Here is a 20159-nt window from a genome sequence, read left to right as displayed (position 1 = left end):
TTCTAGTAGAAACTTAAAACACAAGTAAATAGCCTGAACAATAAGCATGACATGGGACTTTAATACTTCAAGAAAGGGAATTCACTAACCCAACTATTATTTTGGGTTGGCAGTATCTGTCAACCCTCTGTGAACTCACAGACTTGGATTTAACTACAAGGAACATATAAAAAGTAAAGAAAGTACTTTTCAGTCTGAGGCAGTCATCCAGCGGTCCTGCTCTGTTCGTCCTCAGCACACAGCATCTTAGTAAGCTCCTTACAGTCGCTCCTCACTTTGCTGGGCTGGAAACCAAACAGCAGACACAGTGGGGAAAACATTTCATGAATGGAGATTTCATCATAACATGAAGGCCTCTATTGTGGATTCTGGCATTTCAGTCTTCAGAATACAGAGACCATCAAATCTGGTAACATGGCAGGGCAAGACTACAAAACCAGGCAACCGTGTTGAAAACAAATGATTCTGTAACACGGGTTTGTACTTCAGTGATTGCCATGATGCAATTAATGAATTCCATACACATACAAGCGGTTGACAAACACATGTGGCCCCTATTGCCACCAGTAACTTGTATGAAATAATGTAAAGATAAACAGTAGTATTGTAACGAGTATAAGTCACAAAGTTATCATGCCTCATTCGAAGTTTTCTCACTTTTCATGATAGCTAACATTAGCAGCCATAAGCTACTGGTCCACCAGTCCAGTGAGGCTAATAGTTTCTCAACCCTGATACATTGAACGAGGGTGCTTTCATGCTTATCAATTCAGCTTTTAATTTATAAAAGGAGGAATGTGTTATTTCTACTTCTAAGATGTTACATAGCCTCACTTCAAAGGCCAATGGCTGCGGACAGTGACCACTTTAATACAATAACACCCTTAAACCATTACCTTTTCCAGTCAGTGATAATCACCAAGATAAAACAGTGTTGACAATTATTGGCATTATTTCTAGTAAGCTGCAAGAAGAACAAGCTGTCACTGTCCATCATTTCTTCCTCTGGCATAAAATGTGCAAAATAGTCTGTTTTTCCACGTCTGTTTTTTAGTTTTTAAAAATTAGCTTTGAGGCAAATAATGGGATCTCTTTATTATTAACGATAGCTTTGTCGGGGCACAGTCTCTGAACACATCGGTTGGGCCATAAAACCTCACATCTTCATATTAACAGCTGTTTTCTAAAGTCACAGGACATTATTTGTCTTTGAAACAAGCTTGCCCTTCTTTTCCCAGGTACCAGATGACACTCTAACAGCAATTAATGACATTTTATTGTGCCCTCTAGAATTTAATCTATGCAATAAACAATACATCAAAGTCCTACAAGTAAGGACTATGCCAGCAATGACTCTTCCTTTCTTCCCCTGAATCGGTGACAGGACGTCAGACAGAAGCATACCCTACCAATAATAATTCATGTCACCATGCCAATCCAGCCACCCCAGCCGTGAAGTAAAATCCTTACCCAATCCTGCAATGTCACCCCCCTCTGACAGAATCTGACATGCTGTGTGTGTCTGAGAGAGAAGAAGAAGAGAGAAGAGAGAGAGAGAGAGAGAAGAGAGAGAGAGAGAGAGAGAGAGAGGAGAGAGAGATGGAATGCAGGGCAGGCCATTCCCATACCATTACGGTTTGTCCGTGGGCTTATCCCAGATCAGCAGGTGACCCCCCAGATTACTGTACACACAGTGCTTTGTGTGTGTTGAACCCCCTCTGGGCGGTTTTCACCATGTGCCCTCTGACACACACACACACACAACACACACCACACACACACAACACACACACACACCCCACACATACCCTTTTTATTACCTCGTGGGATCCAATGACAGGCAGCAGCCTGATGGGATCCACCCTTTCTAGGGGTCTAGAAACATGATTTTAACTGCTAAATTTTTTATAATTTTTTGTTAACACAAAAAATCACTTCAAATATCAAACACTCTCAAATAAATTTTAGACCTGAATTTTGTTCCCCCCTGGGGACTAGACCTGATTTTTGTCCGTCCTGGGGACCAGTCATGTTATGTGTTTGGCAAACAATCAACAGCACTGTTGGGCTCTACACAATACATGACAGCATTCTGTTAGATGGAAACCACACATTAGAGTAGATTCTTTCATATCCAACTTTAAACAAGCTGATTTCACTGGTATGCTTTGTTTTACTGTCCGTTTACTTAGTGATTGAACACATAGCTAATCAAATCATTTCTAATTAAATACTGATACTGGTTGTCATCAGCTCCAATGACAAACACGAGACCTGCTTTACAAAGCTGCTTTTACTGTATGATGTTTTTTAACATATTTTCACAAAATCTTCAAACAGCATTTGCATTTATTTACTTTTTTATTAACCCAGTTACACCTACAAGACTCGTTCTGCCCTCTAATTGAACTTTACAAGAAGCTAACTTTGGAAAGCCCATAATGTGTGAAGGACCAGGAAGCCGGGTGTGTTGCTGTATTAACTTCACCAGTAGCACTTACAAAGAGATCATGTGATGTTAAAACTCGTCCCCCCCCCGTTCCTGCCGCTCAGTGGGAAGATGCATGAAGGATTTACTGGAAGACGGCACTTGTTCTTGTGTGTTGGTACATGCAACTCTTTGCATTTGTTGTGACTTTTTTTTATTCTACATTTATCTTTGGAACCAAGCAAACCAGTCTTTCGGCTACTGTCTCTCTGCTCCACTGAGGACAACTGTCTCTTTCCTCTGCTTCTCTGAAACATCTGTCCAAAAATCACCTAGTTGGTTGCATCAGCACCAAAGTCCAGAGCCCAGATGGTGTCAGCCCTGTAAGGAATACTTTCCTCGCTAAATGACCATTTGTATATCAATAACTCTGGTGGAATCGGCAAAGTAAACTGTGTTGTTGTCTGCTCAGTTCCTATCAAACTTTACTATTTATGACACTTCAGCTATGAGATACTGCACAGGTGCACTACTCATGAGTGAGAAGGGCTGAAACGGCATTGATGTAGGAAGCACAGAGCTTACAACTGGATGGTGAGACTTGGACGTAGCGTCAAGATTATATCTTAGCTCGCGAGCATAAAAGACCAATTTATATTTCACAAGCGTGGATATTACTCTTCATGCCCTAATTCACCATGGAGAGTTTGTAAAGGTAGCTATCAGTACGAAACCAAACGGGGAGAGGCAAAGAATGGCTCCTGTGTATAAAACAAGGCAGGAAGCACCCAGAGCAGGCACAATATGCATAAGAACGTTTGCTTTATGAGCACTGGAGGGAAACACGCTCTAAAAGGTCACTTATCATTAAGTATATAAGTATATAAGGACAGAAAAACAGGTATTCTGCCTGGACACCAACCTGGGGCTTCCTGTAACCATAGCTGTCAACCAATGGGTAGACTAGGGAGCTCCATGTGGGGGGGAGGGCCTTGAAAGTGACTAATCACAAGAGGGTCAGCGCTGATTCTATGCAACACGTAGTGAGTAACACGATATACAAATTGGAATTTTGCAAGTGAAGTATTTAGTACACTTTATTGTAGCGTGGGCATATTGACAGTACCACTGTGAAGTCCATCTACACATCAGATACAGTTTAGCCAATCATGACTAACGGATCTTTGACAGAGAACGCCGCTAAACTCAGCCTGTACGGCCGTGGAAGGAGACAGACATCTTGTTATTTGTAAGTGCTTCTGGTGAGGTCTTACTACCGGCAACACACTCCGATTTCCCATGTACTTTACCAGATTGGACTTCTGCCAATGACCAACTCCTCTTCTTTGAGGTTTCTATAGAAACAGACAAAAAGACAGTTAGGGACATAGTAAGGTGATGTTAAGATTATTTAATACCATTGATAATTAGCAAATGTTTAACTTTTACATATCCTAAAAGTGAATATTCTGCACCAAGTCAAAGCCTGTAAAAAATAAAAACAGCCTGGTAACCTAATTTTCTGTAGTGTCAGATTTACTGACTAATGTGTGAAATGTTAAGCTGTCGCTGCTTAGTGGCTGACAACAGAAACGAATAACACAAGCACTGACTACATTTACAGGGATTAAATGAATTTATTTTTTTTACTTTTAAGGTACAAGAAATGCAAACAGCGGAGTAAAGGGGGGATTCCAGGGGCATTCTAGGAGGTTCAGGGCTTAGCCCGGACCTAGAACCCTAATTTATCTAAACTGAAGCAATGCCAACAGGACTGGCGTGCCCAGCTCGTTAAGAGCCAGTGCATGATTATTTAGCTGCCCATTTTGTAGATCTTGGTTAAATAGAACCAACATTTGACCTAATCTAAACTGGTCTGGCAACCAAAGGCCAACACTTCATTTCCTGTATTCTGGTGAATTGCTATTTTTATTGTTTTGAATCAATGTATGCTGGAAATATCTTTATGTAAAGGGACACACAGATTACAATCCACATATAAAACATAATGGAATATATGCAGTAATATTCTCAGGCCTACTATATTGCTTTCAACTATGTATTCTCCTTTTGATTTTTCTAATTATATGTGTGCCAGCACACTTAATAAAACCGAAACTATGGCAAAAATACAAAGAACACAAAAGCATCACAATCCACAGCATGTGCACAACACAGAGCATCAATTACTGAAGCACAATGAAATAAGGCAACTTATGATTTTGGGGGTTGACATAGGCTATTATAATATATTATATATATAGTCTGGTTTCACAATTGTCAGTCAACTTTTCAAATACATTCGGGGCTGACGCCGCATCTGGCCTACACTCACACATAGAGCTCACAATCGGTCATTCGCTAAAACGTTCAACAGACTGGCCGGCCGTATCAGCTGTCTTGATTGCGTCACTTTAATCCAAAAACCTTCTTTAGTCCTCCAGTGTTTTTAAGCGAGTCTAATGAGACGAGCTGTCACTGATTGAGACACAGGAAGTTCTCAAAACACTATGTCTGTAAACATTAAACATCACAAAGTCACAGTCATTCAACAGACCTATTTGTAATTGTCTTACAAAATAAAAAGTGATACAGATACAGCCCCCCCCCTCACCCCCATTCTTTTCTCATTGGATTTGCATCAATCTCCAATATGGCATTTCTAAAAGCAAATTAACGGAAATCCATCGTAGCAGTGGGGAAGTTTAATCCCTGAATTTACTTATCCCTTAGTTCCCAGGTTATCAACTGTTGTGTTGTCTCTCAGTGGCAGATACCACGCTTACAGAGTCAGGTAACACACCGCCAGTACATAACGTTACTGTCAAGGAACAGACAAAAACTAACTGCTGCTGGTCAATTTTAAAATGTGCTACTCAGTTTCAACTCACCCAAGGTGTATTTTTACTACTTAAAGAACTACTTATTGTACTTCTTCTTAGAAACCAAAGGCTCACACGCCTGTGGTTATAATTAGCAGAAGGCTAACCTATTAGCACCATTTTCTCTCAATCTCTGAAATGAGGTGCTCCGTTTTATTTATACAAACTTGAGTTCATGTTAATGTAACTATCTAGAGCCTTGAATATCAATATGTCATCAAGGGCTTACAAAGAAAACGGGACTGTCATTCTTCTTCTAAAAAATCTAAAATTACAGCTATACACAAGATTGGGATCATAATCCAGATGGCAATAATTGAAATTTACTAGTTCTCTTACAGGTTAGTGTATGGAAGGAGGGGCTGAGGGAGGAGCTCTAAGAACAGCAAGACGTGCATTAAGTTTATGAAATACTGTTTTAAGGTCCTGTCAAAATTATATATGAGAATATCAATGCAAAAATGGACAGTTAACTGCCAATAATTTACTTATGGGCTGCTTTGTCAGTTATCTGTGTATTTATTCGCCCCTGTATAGACTGATAGTTTATCATCTTTGAGAATAACACTCATAAAAACTAACTACAACATATTTTTTTAAAACAGGACCTAATTATTAAAGATTGTTGGGTCTATATTCCACTGCATTTACTGTATGAAATACCTGTTGGGGCCACATCTGTCGTTTTTAATTTAGTGGATAATTTTACACAAAATTAGCTGCACATTTGAGCAACAGTAGGCACTAGTTTACTGAAGGAATGGTTAGACCAGGAGTCCCAGTCTCTCTCATCTTAACCGCTGATGGGATCTCTACCTTGTAGCAACATTCCTACTTCTGAATATATCGTATCACAGCAATCAGACTAAACAAAAACATCTCAGCAGCAAAAACGCTGCAGTCTGAAGGTCTGAACACTCCCAACTGAGCTTTCACCTTCCAACTCCTAGTGTTTAGTAGTTGTGTGTGACAAAGGTACTTACCAAGCAAGGCGTGTGTGAGTCAGGTGTCATGGCTTCAGTCTGTGGGTTACCTGTGGAAGCAGGTTCAACACTACCAGGCTCATCAGAGATCCGCTGTCCTCTGTTGGATCTTGAGGTTTCTATAAGAAGAATAAATAGTTTATGAAATGAAAAGTGGAAAACCAGGAAAAGCAGATATGGAGAAAGAAAATTCTGCAAATACTCCACCCACACTATTATAAATCATTATCCACTGTACAACAATTAACCAATGTTCACCTAATCTGAGAATGCAAACTAGACCTTCAGAAGAACATCCCAATGCTGTAGGTGAAGAAGTCAGCAGGGCTCTACTTCAGTTCCTGGCATCTTTGTAGTTCTCAGCAGAGCTGCTGCTGCATGTCAGAGTGTGTTCTAGTGGGTGTGGTGGTCACTTTGAGAACGGCCTTTAGGTACTAGACTGGATTCCATACTTGCCAATCACCAATGTGAGCATTGAGGGAAAAAGTATCATTTTCCAGACTATTTTAACATCCTTTTAGTTTGTATAAATAATGTTTAGCTGATTATGTTTAATCAGGAATACTTTATGTTCATCCCTTAAGGAGAAAGGAGAATTATTATTACTCGTGATCTCCATAAATATGCGAATACTTTGATTGAAACCCCCCCAAAACTGAATCGGTGCAGACAACACTGAGTAGCTACAGCTACGTGCGCAAGCTTCAACTGAGCTAAAACGGAAATTAACGGGGCAAGTTTTAGAGCCTTTGTGCCTCTTAACAGACACACCATGCAATTAATATGTCTGTACAACATAAACATTATATGTTTGTACAACATGAACAATGCCCTTACGTACATCCAGATACGTGTTCAAAACAGACATTGTTTAAAAAAAGTCAAATTTATGGCAATGAAATGAGCAGTGAATCAGATAAATAGGGTTTTTTCCCTATAATCTTGGCTGTTGTCTATTCTTCATAGTGCATATATTTTTAAAAGTTGTCTATCTCCCCTTAATCATGCTACTGGGTTACTGTTGACCTAATTTCCCAAGAGCTAAAGATCTAAAGAGCCAGGGCCCTACCCTCCTACACCCCATTTTCTTTATTAAAAACTAAAACATTGAATAGACAGGTGAATTTTAATGTTTGTATGAATATTATATTACACTATTGTATCACATTTAAAATTCCACCTTATTACCTGGCGTTGGTGTTGTAGGTACTCCATGTTCCAGGATAAAGATGCATTATGAGGCCCCTCAGGCGTTGGAAGCGTTCTTCAGCCTGACATAGGCTGCACTCTACCTGCAGGTGGTCAACACAAACAGTTCATGTAACGTCTGCATCCCATTGTTCTTTACATCATTTCATATGTCTAATTTGAAGGGTGCCCAGTAGCCGCTCTACAGTTAAATTTCATTGAGTAACAAATAACAAGGTTGTTTTGCAGCTTGTGGAGATTACAAAATGTCCATGCTTAAACCTATACAGAAAAAACTCTCCCTTTCTTAAGAGATGGTAATAGAGATGATAAATTAGGCTTGAATGACGTTTATGGACTCTTATGAGTCTGTTTACCTGCAGTTAACTAACCAGGTTAAATGTGACCATGTACAAAACAGACAGCACTGCAGATGTTGATGAATGATGAAAGCAGAGATCTTTACAGAGGCAATGCCTCCTCAGATTTAAAATATCAGCAACCAGACTGAAACTTAACACAAAGCAGCCTGTAGAAGTCTAATAAGTCTGTTTCCACCACTTCACATTTGACTGTTTGTTACATTCAGACACATGTTGCACTGAGTCTGTCTACCTAGCCCAGTCGTATTACCACAGCAGCAAATATTAACCCTAGTCTGAACCCTCGGTGTCTACATCTATATAGTGTAACTTATAAAAGTTGAGACCAGCCAAGTAACAGCAGCAAAAAGCATTACAAAACCAAAAACATGATAAAATAGCTTAAAAGTTTAAAATTTGCTATGCTAACACTGTAACACTAGCCCGTGAGAAGCTAACTAGCTATTGTTAGCACTGGCAAACCATGCTAGCTAATATTAAATGAGCTGCAAAAGATAGACTGCAAACACGTTAACCACAGTGCTTAGTCTAATTAATAATGACTAAAACAGTGTTACATTACTTACCAAACGTTAGTTTCCCTCCGTTTCTTCATCCATTAGTGTCTGTAGCCTGTCCCCGTCTGTCTGTGCTGCTGCCAGTGTGTGCTCTGCTCGTTCCTACTAACTGCACGAGCAGGTGGAGCCGCCCACTCAGCCACTCAGCCACCGTGTGGGTGGGGGATGGGCATAGGTGAGGGGGGACCGGGGAGTCAGGAACAGTGTGTTCTAAGGGTCGGCAGCTGAATCCCGGTGACTGGGACAGGAGGGAGGCAGGCCCAGGGTACGCTGGGGACCGGGGCAGTCAGAAAGGTGTATTCCTCCCTTACCTCTTTGATTCACTGTGGGTGGGTAGCAATCTATTTTATGGTATTGCTAAATTGTGTTTCACTAAATATAATTGTATCCAAAAAGAAAAAAGTTGTATACACTTAAATATCCTTAATTTTAGAGTTAATGGTTTTGCCAGAGTTTACATTTAGAAATTTTGAATGAGCGGTGTTGCATTCAGGCCCTGTTTTCTTATCAATTAAAGCTTTAACCATAGTACTATTCATTTACCTTATACCCAAAAGCCTCAAACAAAACTAATAAACTGATAGCTGGTGACACGAACGGAAGCCGTTCATCTCGCTGCCATGACAGAAATGTTCATTATGTGCATTGTCCTAATCAATAAATAAATAAATTAAAATAAATGACACAGAGCAGATTTTAAAATCAGCTATGTATTTCCACTATACTTAAAATATGCTCAGCACTTTTCCTTGATGCCAGACAACCGTTTACAATGAGGAACTGACACCGTTATCTCTGCTTTCTTCAAAGCCAATAGACTCTTTTGACAAAACTGTAATTTTACATCACAAAACACTAGTCTCTAATCTCTGCCTCTATCGTTAGTTTGTTTTATTGTGTGGCTTTCTTAACTGTTAAGCAAAAGTAATGTGGTTATCTGTGCTAGCTGTTGGTAAAGGATAACGTGTCCTGTGCTGTGCTCCATAGCAACTGCCTTGATATGTGCAGGCAATCAGCCCTGGAGGGCCTATTTTTATTGTGGATATCACTATTATTTAAATATTAATTAGAATGTGACTATAACTGTCATATTGCAAGACTGTCACCTGTAACCACCACCTCTCTTCTGTCATATTAGTCTAATTGAGTCTGACCAACGTTACCCTGAGACATACAAGCTGTTCATGTTGTTGCTACTGTCAGTTATACTGCTGCACCAGAACACTGCCTCGGGTCGTAAAGTCGGTGCTGGGGTAATAGGATCGGTGGGGTTTCTGCTGGTTTGGGCAACTGGGCTGCAAGGCAGCTGCACAGGAGGTACTGGGACGAGGAGCAGGCCCGTGAGACACCATGGAGCTTGCCCTTATTGACTGCTGCTCCTAACAGTGACATGAGGTTGCAAAGTTTAACAACCAGGAGTCTGTAGACATGACAGAGAGGACAAAATCTGGAGAAATAAAACTAAAACTGTGAAAATCTTGAACTAGAGTTATAGTATAGAAACTTGCAGCTAGCTGACAGCAGCTACATGTACCTGTCTCTATCAGCTAACGAATGTTGCCACTAAGTTACTGGAGCAACTTGCAGTAAGTTATTGCTGGCATTAACAGATTTATTACAAATAAATCTCACTGCGAGAGAAAGAGAACCAATAAAAGTGTGACTTCCACCAGTAGGCTCCAGTACAGGCAGGCTGTGTACAGCAACCAAGTTTACTGATCAGGAGGGACACCGCTCTCTCTTACTGGTGTTATGGAGCAGACTGAGCAATTAATGGGCATTGCAAGCTTAGAACCCAGCACAGTTCCACTGTACCATTTCTAGCAATGCTAACGTAATCCTCAGTTTGCATAGGCTAAGAGAACACTGCTAACTGCAGACTCACTTTGTATAGGCTAACAGAGCACTGCTAACTGCAGTCTCACTTTGTATAGCCTAACAAGCACTGCTAACTGCAGACACTTTGTAGAGGCTAACAGAGCACTGCTAACTGCAGAATCCCTTGTATAGCTAACAGAGCACTGCTAACTGCAGACTCACTTTGTAGAGGCTAACAGAGCACTGCTAACTGCAGAATCCCTTTGTATAGCTAACAGAGCACTGCTAACTGCAGACTCACTTTGTATAGGCTAACAGAGCACTGCTAACTGCAGAATCCCTTTGTATAGCCTAACAGAGCACTGCTAACTGCAGACTCACTTTGTAGAGGCTAACAGAGCACTGCTAACTGCAGAATCCCTTTGTATAGCCTAACAGAGCACTGCTAACTGCAGACTCACTTTGTATAGGCTAACAGAGCACTGCTAACTGCAGAATCCCTTGTATAGGCTAACAGAGCACTGCTAACTGCAGACTCACTTTGTATAGGCTAACAGAGCACTGCTAACTGCATAATCCCTTTGTATAGGCTAACAGAGCACTGCTTAATGCAAACTTACTTTGTATAGGCTAACAGAGCACTGCTACTACAGACTCACTACAGACATCACTTTGTATAGGCTCAGAGCACTGCTAACTGCATAATCCTTTGTATAGGCTAACAGAGCACTGCTTAATGCAAACTTACTTTGTATAGGCTAACAGAGCACTGCACCTGCAGACTCATTTGTATAGGCTAACAGAGCACTGCAACCTGCAGACTCATTTTGTATAGGCTAAGAGAGCACTGTTAACTTAGCACCCCAGTTATTGTTTTTTCAGTGAGATCAATCAGTCAGTACTGGTATATTATGTCCTCCAGTTTCTTTCCCTCGGCTCTCAGATTACAGAGTTTCCTGGTGGACAGAAAGCTTTTCTTGTTGCTAAAGTAACTGTAAACTCTAGCTACCATCAGCTAGTTAGCTCAGTTAGCCATGCTGCCAGGATTGAGAGGTTGAAGCACCGGGGGAATGTTGGTGTTTTCCCTGCTAGCACATCCCGGTCGGAGGAAGAGGTTGTTAGGGCCAGGGCATGGGGGGAAATAAATGCTGGTGCAGAGAAAGAAACACTCATGTTATGCCAGAACCAGAGCCATGCATGCAAGCATCAGAACCGGGTTCAGAAGCCTCTCAGACGTCATGGCAGAGACTGGGAGACAGAAGAGAAGACACTGAGAAAGCTAAGAAGACAAACGAGAGAGTGACCAAGCAAGGGTATATCTCTGACTATTTTATTGTTGTCGTTATATTATTCTGCTGACAGTCTGTGAGTTGGGCCTCTTACTGTTGGACTAGTAAGAATTATATGCTGGTTTATGGTTCTGTTGTTCACTTGCTTTAGGTTTGGATTGAAATATTGGCTTAAGATATAACGCATGACAAATAGTATATTATGTTGTTGTTATTATATACAAATATAACATATCATATAATAATATTGCTGTACATGTACAGATACAAGGAATATATGCTTAGCATTTAACCCATTCTAACTAGTTAGGAGTAGTTGCAGCCGTAGTCTGCAGTCCCCCCTTACCCTGCCATCAGGCTGTGGCATTGGACAACCCATGCGGGGCCACACTGCTGTGAAAGGGCCACACTGCTGTGAACGGGCCAAACTGGACTGCTGTTGGGGCCACACTGCTGTGAAAGGGCCACACTGCTGGGAAAGGGCCATGCTGTGAAGGGCCACACTGCTGTGAAAGGGCCACACTGCTGGGAAAGGGCCACACTGCTGGAAAGGGCCACACTGCTGGGAAAGGGCCCTGAACGTCATTTATCAGAGTTTGGTTGGTCACCCTCTCCGTGACAGTCTGATCTGATCCATATCTTTATAATGGAGTAAACTGGAGATAATTGTTGCTAACTGAACTTCAGTTTGAGTGGCCGTATCTATTAACTATATTTATGCTCTCAAGCTCAAATAAATCTCACTATTTAATAAATTGGCTGTAAAAGTTTCAAACTACATTTCAGAGATGAGTGAAAGACAGGAATCTGCTCAGATGAGATCTTGATGAGTGCAACATAAACATGTTAATTTAAAGCAGCTGCGTCTATTGGAATTAGGATCCCTAAATACGAATTAAAACACTTAAAAAAAAGTGTTATTACAAAATAAATGAACAAGACTTACCTTAAGATAACCTTATTGTAATATGATTTAGTTGAGATTATAATAACATGTGACCCTCTGTATGGACCAGCTAAGGTTGCAGGGTTAAGGTGTAACACACATTTCTGCTCCGGGTAACACCGATCAGGTTTGGCATCGGCTCAACCAGACGTCCACACACGTAGGCCTGATCTCTTCCGTCATCTTTAGCTGTGGAACTGATTTTTAAATGTGCACGTGGCACTGGTCACCAAAATGAACATGGTTCATTTTAAGTTATTTATACCCCGTACACTTAACCAGTGTCCAAGTATCTACTATGTTAAAATGTTTTTGATTTCTGCTCTCCTATGAATTTCCTGGTAATGTATCATTATAGAGAAAAATAACTACTGTATAAATAAAACATATAACACATATGTATATGTGTATGTATACACATATGTGTAAGTAAACAAATATATATAGTAATACCATATTAAAATAATTGTTTATACTTAAAATTATGAATTGATTGCTTAGTGTTTTTTCAAAGAATAAAGCCTAATACATATGTATATATGTATATATAGATATACACATGTGTACACAAACAATATAAAATAGTATCATATTAAAAAAATTTTTCATAATTATAATTATTAATTGATATGTTTATAGTGTTTTTTTCAAAGAATAAAACCTTTTTCAAAGACGTTTGATGATTAAATGGTATTTTGGTAAAACAAATTTAATAACATTAAAGTTCTGATCACATTAAAGTGAATAGACCAAAATATTCACAAAATATGAGTCTTATATGATATACACACTTATACACTTTGTCAGGTGAAAGACCCCACCAGTGCAGTTTCACACACTGTAATACCCCCTCTGACCACTAGGCACACACACTTTGTGTGAAAATCTGACCGATGGGGACCATTTTTTTTTTTCAAGAAAATTGCACCAGGGCTATCAGCAGGCTGTTTTCTATTGATTCCAATGCTTGTGCCCCTGGGGACCGGGTTTCGGTCCCCACGGGAAAACCGGTCCCCATGGGGTGAGTCATATGTCAGGTCAGGGACCCACCAGGATATAAGAACGAGTGCCACACACACACACACACACACACACACACCACACACACACCACAACACCACACAACAACACAACACAACACACACACACACACACAACCACACACACACACCACACACACACACCACACACACCCACACACACACACACACACCCACACACACACACACACCCCACACACCCACACACACACACACAACACACACACACAACACACACACAACACACCACAGGGATAGGATGGCTTTATGGTAAGGTTCGAGAAAATTACTACACACTATAAATAGAAAATGCTAAACTAATTTGTAGTAGAAAATGTATAATGATCCCATCCAACCTGGTAGAAGGATTTAGAGTTAGACATTATAGAGTTAGAGTTATTTATGAATTTCTAGCGATAGATTAATTCACGGTTTCTCAGTTTGCGGTGTTTCCTTGTGCGGTACCTTGATGCAGAACTGGTATTCTGTGGGAGCGTTGTGGAGCTTTCGTCCCGTGATGATGGTGAAGATGTTACTGTCCTCCAGATCTGACAGCAGCTGCAGGTGTCGGGGCTCCTGTTTAGTGGTGGGGAGGACGAGGAAAAGGGATGTCAGCAACAACATAAAGAAATAAATTACAGATTGCTTTAAACTACATTTGTTTTGGTTTACTTTGCAAAATGCTAAATTAAGATTTGAATTGTCTTTCCCCATTTATTTGATTTAAGTTTCGTTCAATGAAACCATTGTGCCCTGAGAGGTTTTCTTCGATGATACATCAAAACTGTAATGTTGAAACCACAAATAAGAATGATAAACTTGCTAGTTTACAAAAAAAAAGCAGAAAAGTTACACAATCATCAACAATTTGATCTTCTTCCTACCCGTTTCAGCATCAACACAGCAGAAATGAATCACCTTGGATGTTCCTTTAGTGGAGTAGTAGAGGCCGGAGCGCCGCAGGAACATGTAGAGTTTCTTCCAGGACCTGCGCCCAGGCTCCTTCACGTACAGATAGCCCTGGATCTCTGGACAACTGCTGGAGTTCAGAAAATTCTGCAAAAACCCACAAACAGCATCTATTGGGAACACTGACGCAGGGGAACTGAATGCATGTTTCATCCTAAAAACTAGATGTTAAAAAAATATATATATATATTTTTTTTAGAGATAGCAGTGTAGTAATGCAGCAGTAACACTGGGTAAATGTAATTAGCAGATTTCAGGAACAGTGAGTGTGTGCATGCATATTTTTGGATGACCAGATGTCCTCACAAAGATAAAAATTAAAAATATTAAGAAGGAGGTTTAGGAGTATAATTAGATTTAGGATTACATGTGTGCTATTCAAGATGAATGGGCCCCTTCACTGAGTCATCGTCTCACCTGTAAGAGCTGTGACTGAGAGATTGAGCCATCAGACTCCTGACACCAAGCCACCATCTGCTCCGGAAAAAAGTTCTGGATGGAAAAACACACAGGGAGACCGACAATGAGTGAGAGATAAAGAGAGAGAGAGAGAAAGAGAGAGAGAGAGAGAGAGGCACTAGAAGCCACTTAGTGCATATGCAAGCTCAGAGTGGGGTAGTGTTTCTCTATGCAGCATACGTCTCTCTTTCTGTGCCTGTGTGTGTGTGTGTGATGAGCACAAGGACTCAGAGACAAAGTGGTGGGGCGAGAGAGGTCGATGAGTGAGTGTGTGTGTGAGAGAGAGAGAGAGAGAGAGAGAGAGAGAGAGAGAGAGAGAGAGAGAGAGAGAACACAAGAGAGAGAGAGCACTCCAACCTGGGAGTAGATGCAGTATGATCTCACCCGCTGATGTAATCCCCTTTACCCAGCAGCGCTACTCTTAGCGTGATTGACAGGCCGCAGCCAGCACTCTGATGTTTTACTGTGCTCATTACCACAGAGCTGAGGTCACCTGCTGGCTCTGACACACACCTAAATCACCACGGGAATAATGTCGCCATATACACGGCCAGAGAACGCAACAGTAGAGCCCCGTGCTGAGTCTTATCAAAAAAAGGTGCCACGCTAACTGGCTAACGCTGACTCGCTGGCTGTTACGCAGGCAGGCCTCTGCCCTTAACATGAAGGACAACTTTACATTTTATATTTTCACCAACTTATCCAAACAGATTCATAAGAGAATAAACGTAGAATGAACATTCAGCTTCGATATCACCAGGAAGAAGACAGAAATGGGTAAACCAGTTGGGAACCCTTAGGGACCTCAAAGAGGGCCTAAGATATTCCAATAATTATTTTTAAAAAGTCATCAGATGTAAATTTTTTTATGCATTCATAATTTGACAATCAACATCTAAAGAAAACTTTTTCAGAAAATACACCCTTCAAATCTGCCTATTTAGTTTGTGTCGGAATGTGAAGGGTTAAATTCATTTTCGACCTATCAGAATATTGCTGCCTCTGCAGTTGCTAGGAAGAAGGTGTTATGCTTTCAGCTCGGTGATTGGTGGTCCAGCTAGACATTCACAAACGGTCAGGCAATAGTTTCAAATAACAGTAAAATTCATATTTCATATCTTCACTCTAAATTGGCAGGCTTTGTTTTCGCTAACTTTATGAAATGTAATTGGGAATATAAAGTTCTGCCTGCTGTGGGGGACACCACTCACAAGCTAGCAGCGTCCAATGTCCAATGAGTACGATAACCAAAGTACCACCATGCGGTTTTCTCAATGAATTGCCAAGGCTGGACCACCATCTTAATTTTTGTCATAAATAATAACTTTTGCAGTACTACGCTATAAGAGAGGACCCAATAAGCTAGGCTGGCAGTTTGCTTCTTTCTCTGACGATGTGGACAAGTGGGCGTCTCGTTTTCTAGGTTTAAGAGTCGACTTCGCTACTGGAGTAAACCCACCAAACAGTTACGTGCTCAGAGAAAATAAGACGAAAATAAGAGTACTCCACTGATTTAAATTTGATTTGCATTTCTATAACATTGTGAGACGCATAATAGTTAGACTATGTTCTAGGGATAGTCCAATTATCGGCTCTGGACGATTATTGGGTTGTTTTTTGCCGATTATCTGTGTTGGCGTTTTGTTTGCCTGATAACCGATAAAGTTAATGAATATAAAAAGTGGTCTACTTTGATTCGGCTCCAGCTCTGTGTCTGTCCCTCTGCTACAGGTTCCACTCACCACTGAGTCTGACTTAATGTCCCGCCCACAACACAATCTGACTTTCTTTTCCTGTATACTATGTTGAAAGCTTCTCATTTATTATATAATTGCTTAAAGCATTTAAACAAAGTTTTATGTTGCAGTTTGTTACATTACAAAATCTTAATTTTGACTTAAAAATTTTCATTTTTACTGCAACTGTATATAGGTTCCAAAGATTGGTTTCATTAACTAATAATCGGTATTGGTCTTGAAAAAGAGAGCACTGTGTAAAGGCTGTTATGGGACATTAAGAGGCTTTTATTAACTATGACAAATAATTTGTCAGACATGACAAGGTATATTTTTTTAAAATAAATAAATAGTTTTGATTGAGAATTGATCCGTGTACATAACTACAGTAGATTATGGAGCTTGATGCAACAGGCATGAGAAACATTGAATATTTTTAGCTATGCCAGGAACGTGTGGATGTTGGTCAGTCTGTCCACATCTTTGGATCAGCCTGAAAAAAATGTGACAAATGTTGGATGGATTGCCATGCACGTTTGCTACAAACATTCATGCTTTCCTCAGGATGAATTTTAATCACATTGGTGAGCCGGTAATCAGATATGTTTTATTCATTTATCCAATACTTTAGTTATAACCACATACTTGCAAAACGGATTATATTCCCATCAGCCTCAGCTGTACTTTCTGTTTTGTGCTAGTTACCAAATGTTAGCATGCTAACACACCAAACAGATTGTGAGCATGGGAAAGCTAATGCCTGCTAAACATCAGCTAGCATCCCGAGGATGTCAAATAAAACGAAGGGCTGCTTGGCACGGCGTCACGTAAATCGGGGGAGTGCAGGTTACTTATTTACACGGTTGCTAAAGACCAAGCTACTCGCTAGCCCCCCCGTCCCCGTGACGAGAGAGCAGTGGCAGAGGCAATGTGACGTGATTGGTTCGCTTCCAGTTAGGGTTGTGTCCATCGTGTTGGTTGACCCCCCCCCCACCTTGTCAGACACACGCTAATCCTAGTCGACAGGAAATTGACTTGTGCGTCAGGCTTTGCGCTGTGCTGCCCCTTAAGTGGAAGCTACCCCCCCCCCTTGCGTGCAACCTATTTGTAATGATACAGTCTCTCTCTCTCTCTCTCTCTCTCTCTCTCTCCCCCTCTCTCTCTCTCTCTCTCCCCCCGTCAGTATAGTAGCTCGCTCTACCTGGACTAGTAACGTAACAGCATCAAGTAAGGTCATGCTATACACCCCGGCTTGGAAACGGCGGTCTCGAGCGAGAGAGAAAAGGCGGTGTCACTGCCCAATGTGAGGAGAGTGCAGATTTGAGTTGTGCATACTCAGATTTAAACAGTTTACAACATAACTGTCATACTGAAATTTGCGAAATCCATTAAATAATAAGCTTTTCTCGTTACAAACAATAACAGAAGATGGGAATAATTTGAAAAACGTTGCTATCTGACTGTGGTCGTTTGATTGCTAACGTTAGCTCAAAACGCCATTCAACTGACAGCCTTTGTTGTGTTTGATTGCTAGCTTGTAGCTAAGCTAGGAGTCATTTCAAAAAGTGTTTTAGCTAACGCTATCTATGACAGTTTGATTGCTAACGTTAGCTCAAACCGCCATTTCACTGACAGCCTTTATTGTGTTTGATGCTAACATGTAGCCAGCAGTGAACCAACTTTAAGTAACTCAATTTTTAATGTATTGACATTACAAAAGTCTCTAGTTAGCATCTTATATGCTACTTTTTGCAAAGTGACGCATGCCCGACTCAAATCTCTCTCCTCACATTGGGCAGTGACAGAGGAGTACAACGCTATCACACTTTCCTTTAACCCCTCATTGGACTAACTTTGTGGACACTACTGTGTGCCTGCATCAATAAGTAAGTCTGATGACAATGTTATGTAGGATTTATGAATGTACAATAGCAACAGTAGGCTAATTCACAAAGGTGCTACTTTATGTGTATTACGCATCTGCTCATGTGCGCTGCAAGAGTTATGTTTCTGTTTGAGTGTGTTTTTCAATGCAAATACAACCAAGAATGTAGTTTAATCTCAGTAATGATGGTTGATTAGGTTATTACTGTTGCTCTGTTAAAGACAAACGTTCCACTGTACTGTCGTTACGCAGATCACGGACATGTGATTGAGTCTAGACTTTACGGCAGCATAGGTAAGTGAAAGTAGGTCAAGTTGTAATTTACTGCCCCTACCAACGGCAGCATGTAATACTGTCTATTTACAGAGGGCATTTAAATGTATGTCTGATCGTTTCTCTGTCGTCAACTGCCAATTTAGGGGACATTTCCCAACCATACTTCCAGTGTGATTTCTGTGTTAGACAGGTTATGTCTATCATTGTGTCACATACAGTATATACAGTATATGAAAGAATAGTGGCTGGTTGGGGCTTTGCAGTTGGATAATAATTTTCTCTTGGTGTTTTAAGCCCCCAATGTCTCCTTCCAGGCAGCACTGTGACTGTTGACTTCAAGGCACCAAACCCTCACCTCAACCATTGCTTAACTGACTTTAAGGCAGCACTGGTGAACATTATCCCTGCTAAATGTCAGCATGTTAGCATTGAAATTTAGTGTTGTTAATGAGCATGTTGGCATGATGACATTAGCATTTAGCTGGAAGGACCATTTGTACAAAAAAAAAAAGCCTAAAAGAGCTGCTAGCATGGCTGTAGACTCGTCATCTTGTTGTGACTATCAATGAAGATTTCGAGGAGGAAATTATATTTCTGTGCCACAGAGGGTTTATCAGCCCACATTGAAAAAATATTTCGTTGGAGACACATATTTAAAGGTTTTAAATAGCAGCAGCTCCAACCCCGAAATATCAAGGCTGAAAAATCGGCTGAACCCCAGCTGTGTGTGTGGGTGTGTGGCAATGCGAGCTAAACCAAATCAGTCACAGAAATTACATTTTAGGGATGCAATAGACTCACCAGGGGGCTCCTGAAGAATTCATATTTGGCATAGTTCTTTCTGAAGAGGAATTTACTGTCGCTGCTCATGGAGACTTGAACCTGAACCACCAGCTCGTGGTCCTCCAGACACCTTTCTGTATGGAGGACACAGACGGACAGTTTTAGTCCTCAACAGGGTTATGTTTACCTCAGGGATGTAACTGGAGGCAAACACAGACATCTTAAAATCAGTGCAAACTGCTTTAGGGCTTTTTAACAATATAATTAACAATAAGTAGAGTTCCACTTTATCATTTTTTCTTTTTTTTTTTTTAGGTATGATCTGCAGCATAACAAACAGTTCTTCTGCATGCATTTCCTCTCCCTTCCTTCCTTCATTTTTCTTTTCTCTTTTTAACACTGAAAGCACATTCCGAGATGTCCTTGTCAATTGGTATAAATTGGAAAGAATGAGTCTTTTAAGCAGTGAAAATAGAGTGCACCACTTTTTCTCACATTAAATCTCCATGATGTAATTTCATAGTAAAAGTCATAGTT

The 20159-nt window shown here is 40.6% G+C and overlaps 1 protein-coding gene across 1 annotated transcript; it reads right to left on the bottom strand.

The window, feature by feature from the left end:
* Positions 1-203: 203 nt before the first annotated feature.
* Positions 204-19800, bottom strand: LOC116685235 (growth factor receptor-bound protein 10-like). Its single transcript, XM_032510392.1, has 5 exons — positions 19641-19800; positions 14901-14975; positions 14433-14570; positions 13980-14090; positions 204-284 (listed from the first exon to the last, which is right to left on the bottom strand). Exons 1-5 carry the CDS (start codon positions 19707-19709, stop codon positions 204-206), a joined length of 474 nt encoding a protein of 157 aa, XP_032366283.1. The 5' UTR covers positions 19710-19800.
* Positions 19801-20159: the final 359 nt, after the last annotated feature.

Source organism: Etheostoma spectabile, unplaced genomic scaffold, assembly GCF_008692095.1.
Source record: "Etheostoma spectabile isolate EspeVRDwgs_2016 unplaced genomic scaffold, UIUC_Espe_1.0 scaffold00569682, whole genome shotgun sequence".
Lineage (NCBI taxonomy): Eukaryota > Metazoa > Chordata > Actinopteri > Perciformes > Percidae > Etheostoma > Etheostoma spectabile.
The sequence above is the reverse complement of the archived record's forward strand: the minus strand, read 5'-3'. Positions and strand labels throughout refer to the sequence as shown.

Bases quoted from the DNA above. Each gene is read 5' to 3' on its own strand.
- LOC116685235 (XM_032510392.1), bottom strand. From the start codon at position 19,709: ATGAGCAGCGACAGTAAATTCCTCTTCAGAAAGAACTATGCCAAATAT. The intron at 14,571-14,900 runs GTGAGACGATGA...GGGTTTTTGCAG, and splicing joins CTCAGTCACAGCTCTTACAG to AATTTTCTGAACTCCAGCAG. The intron at 285-13,979 runs GTACCGCACAAG...TTTGGTTTCCAG, and splicing joins AATACCAGTTCTGCATCAAG to CCCAGCAAAGTGAGGAGCGA.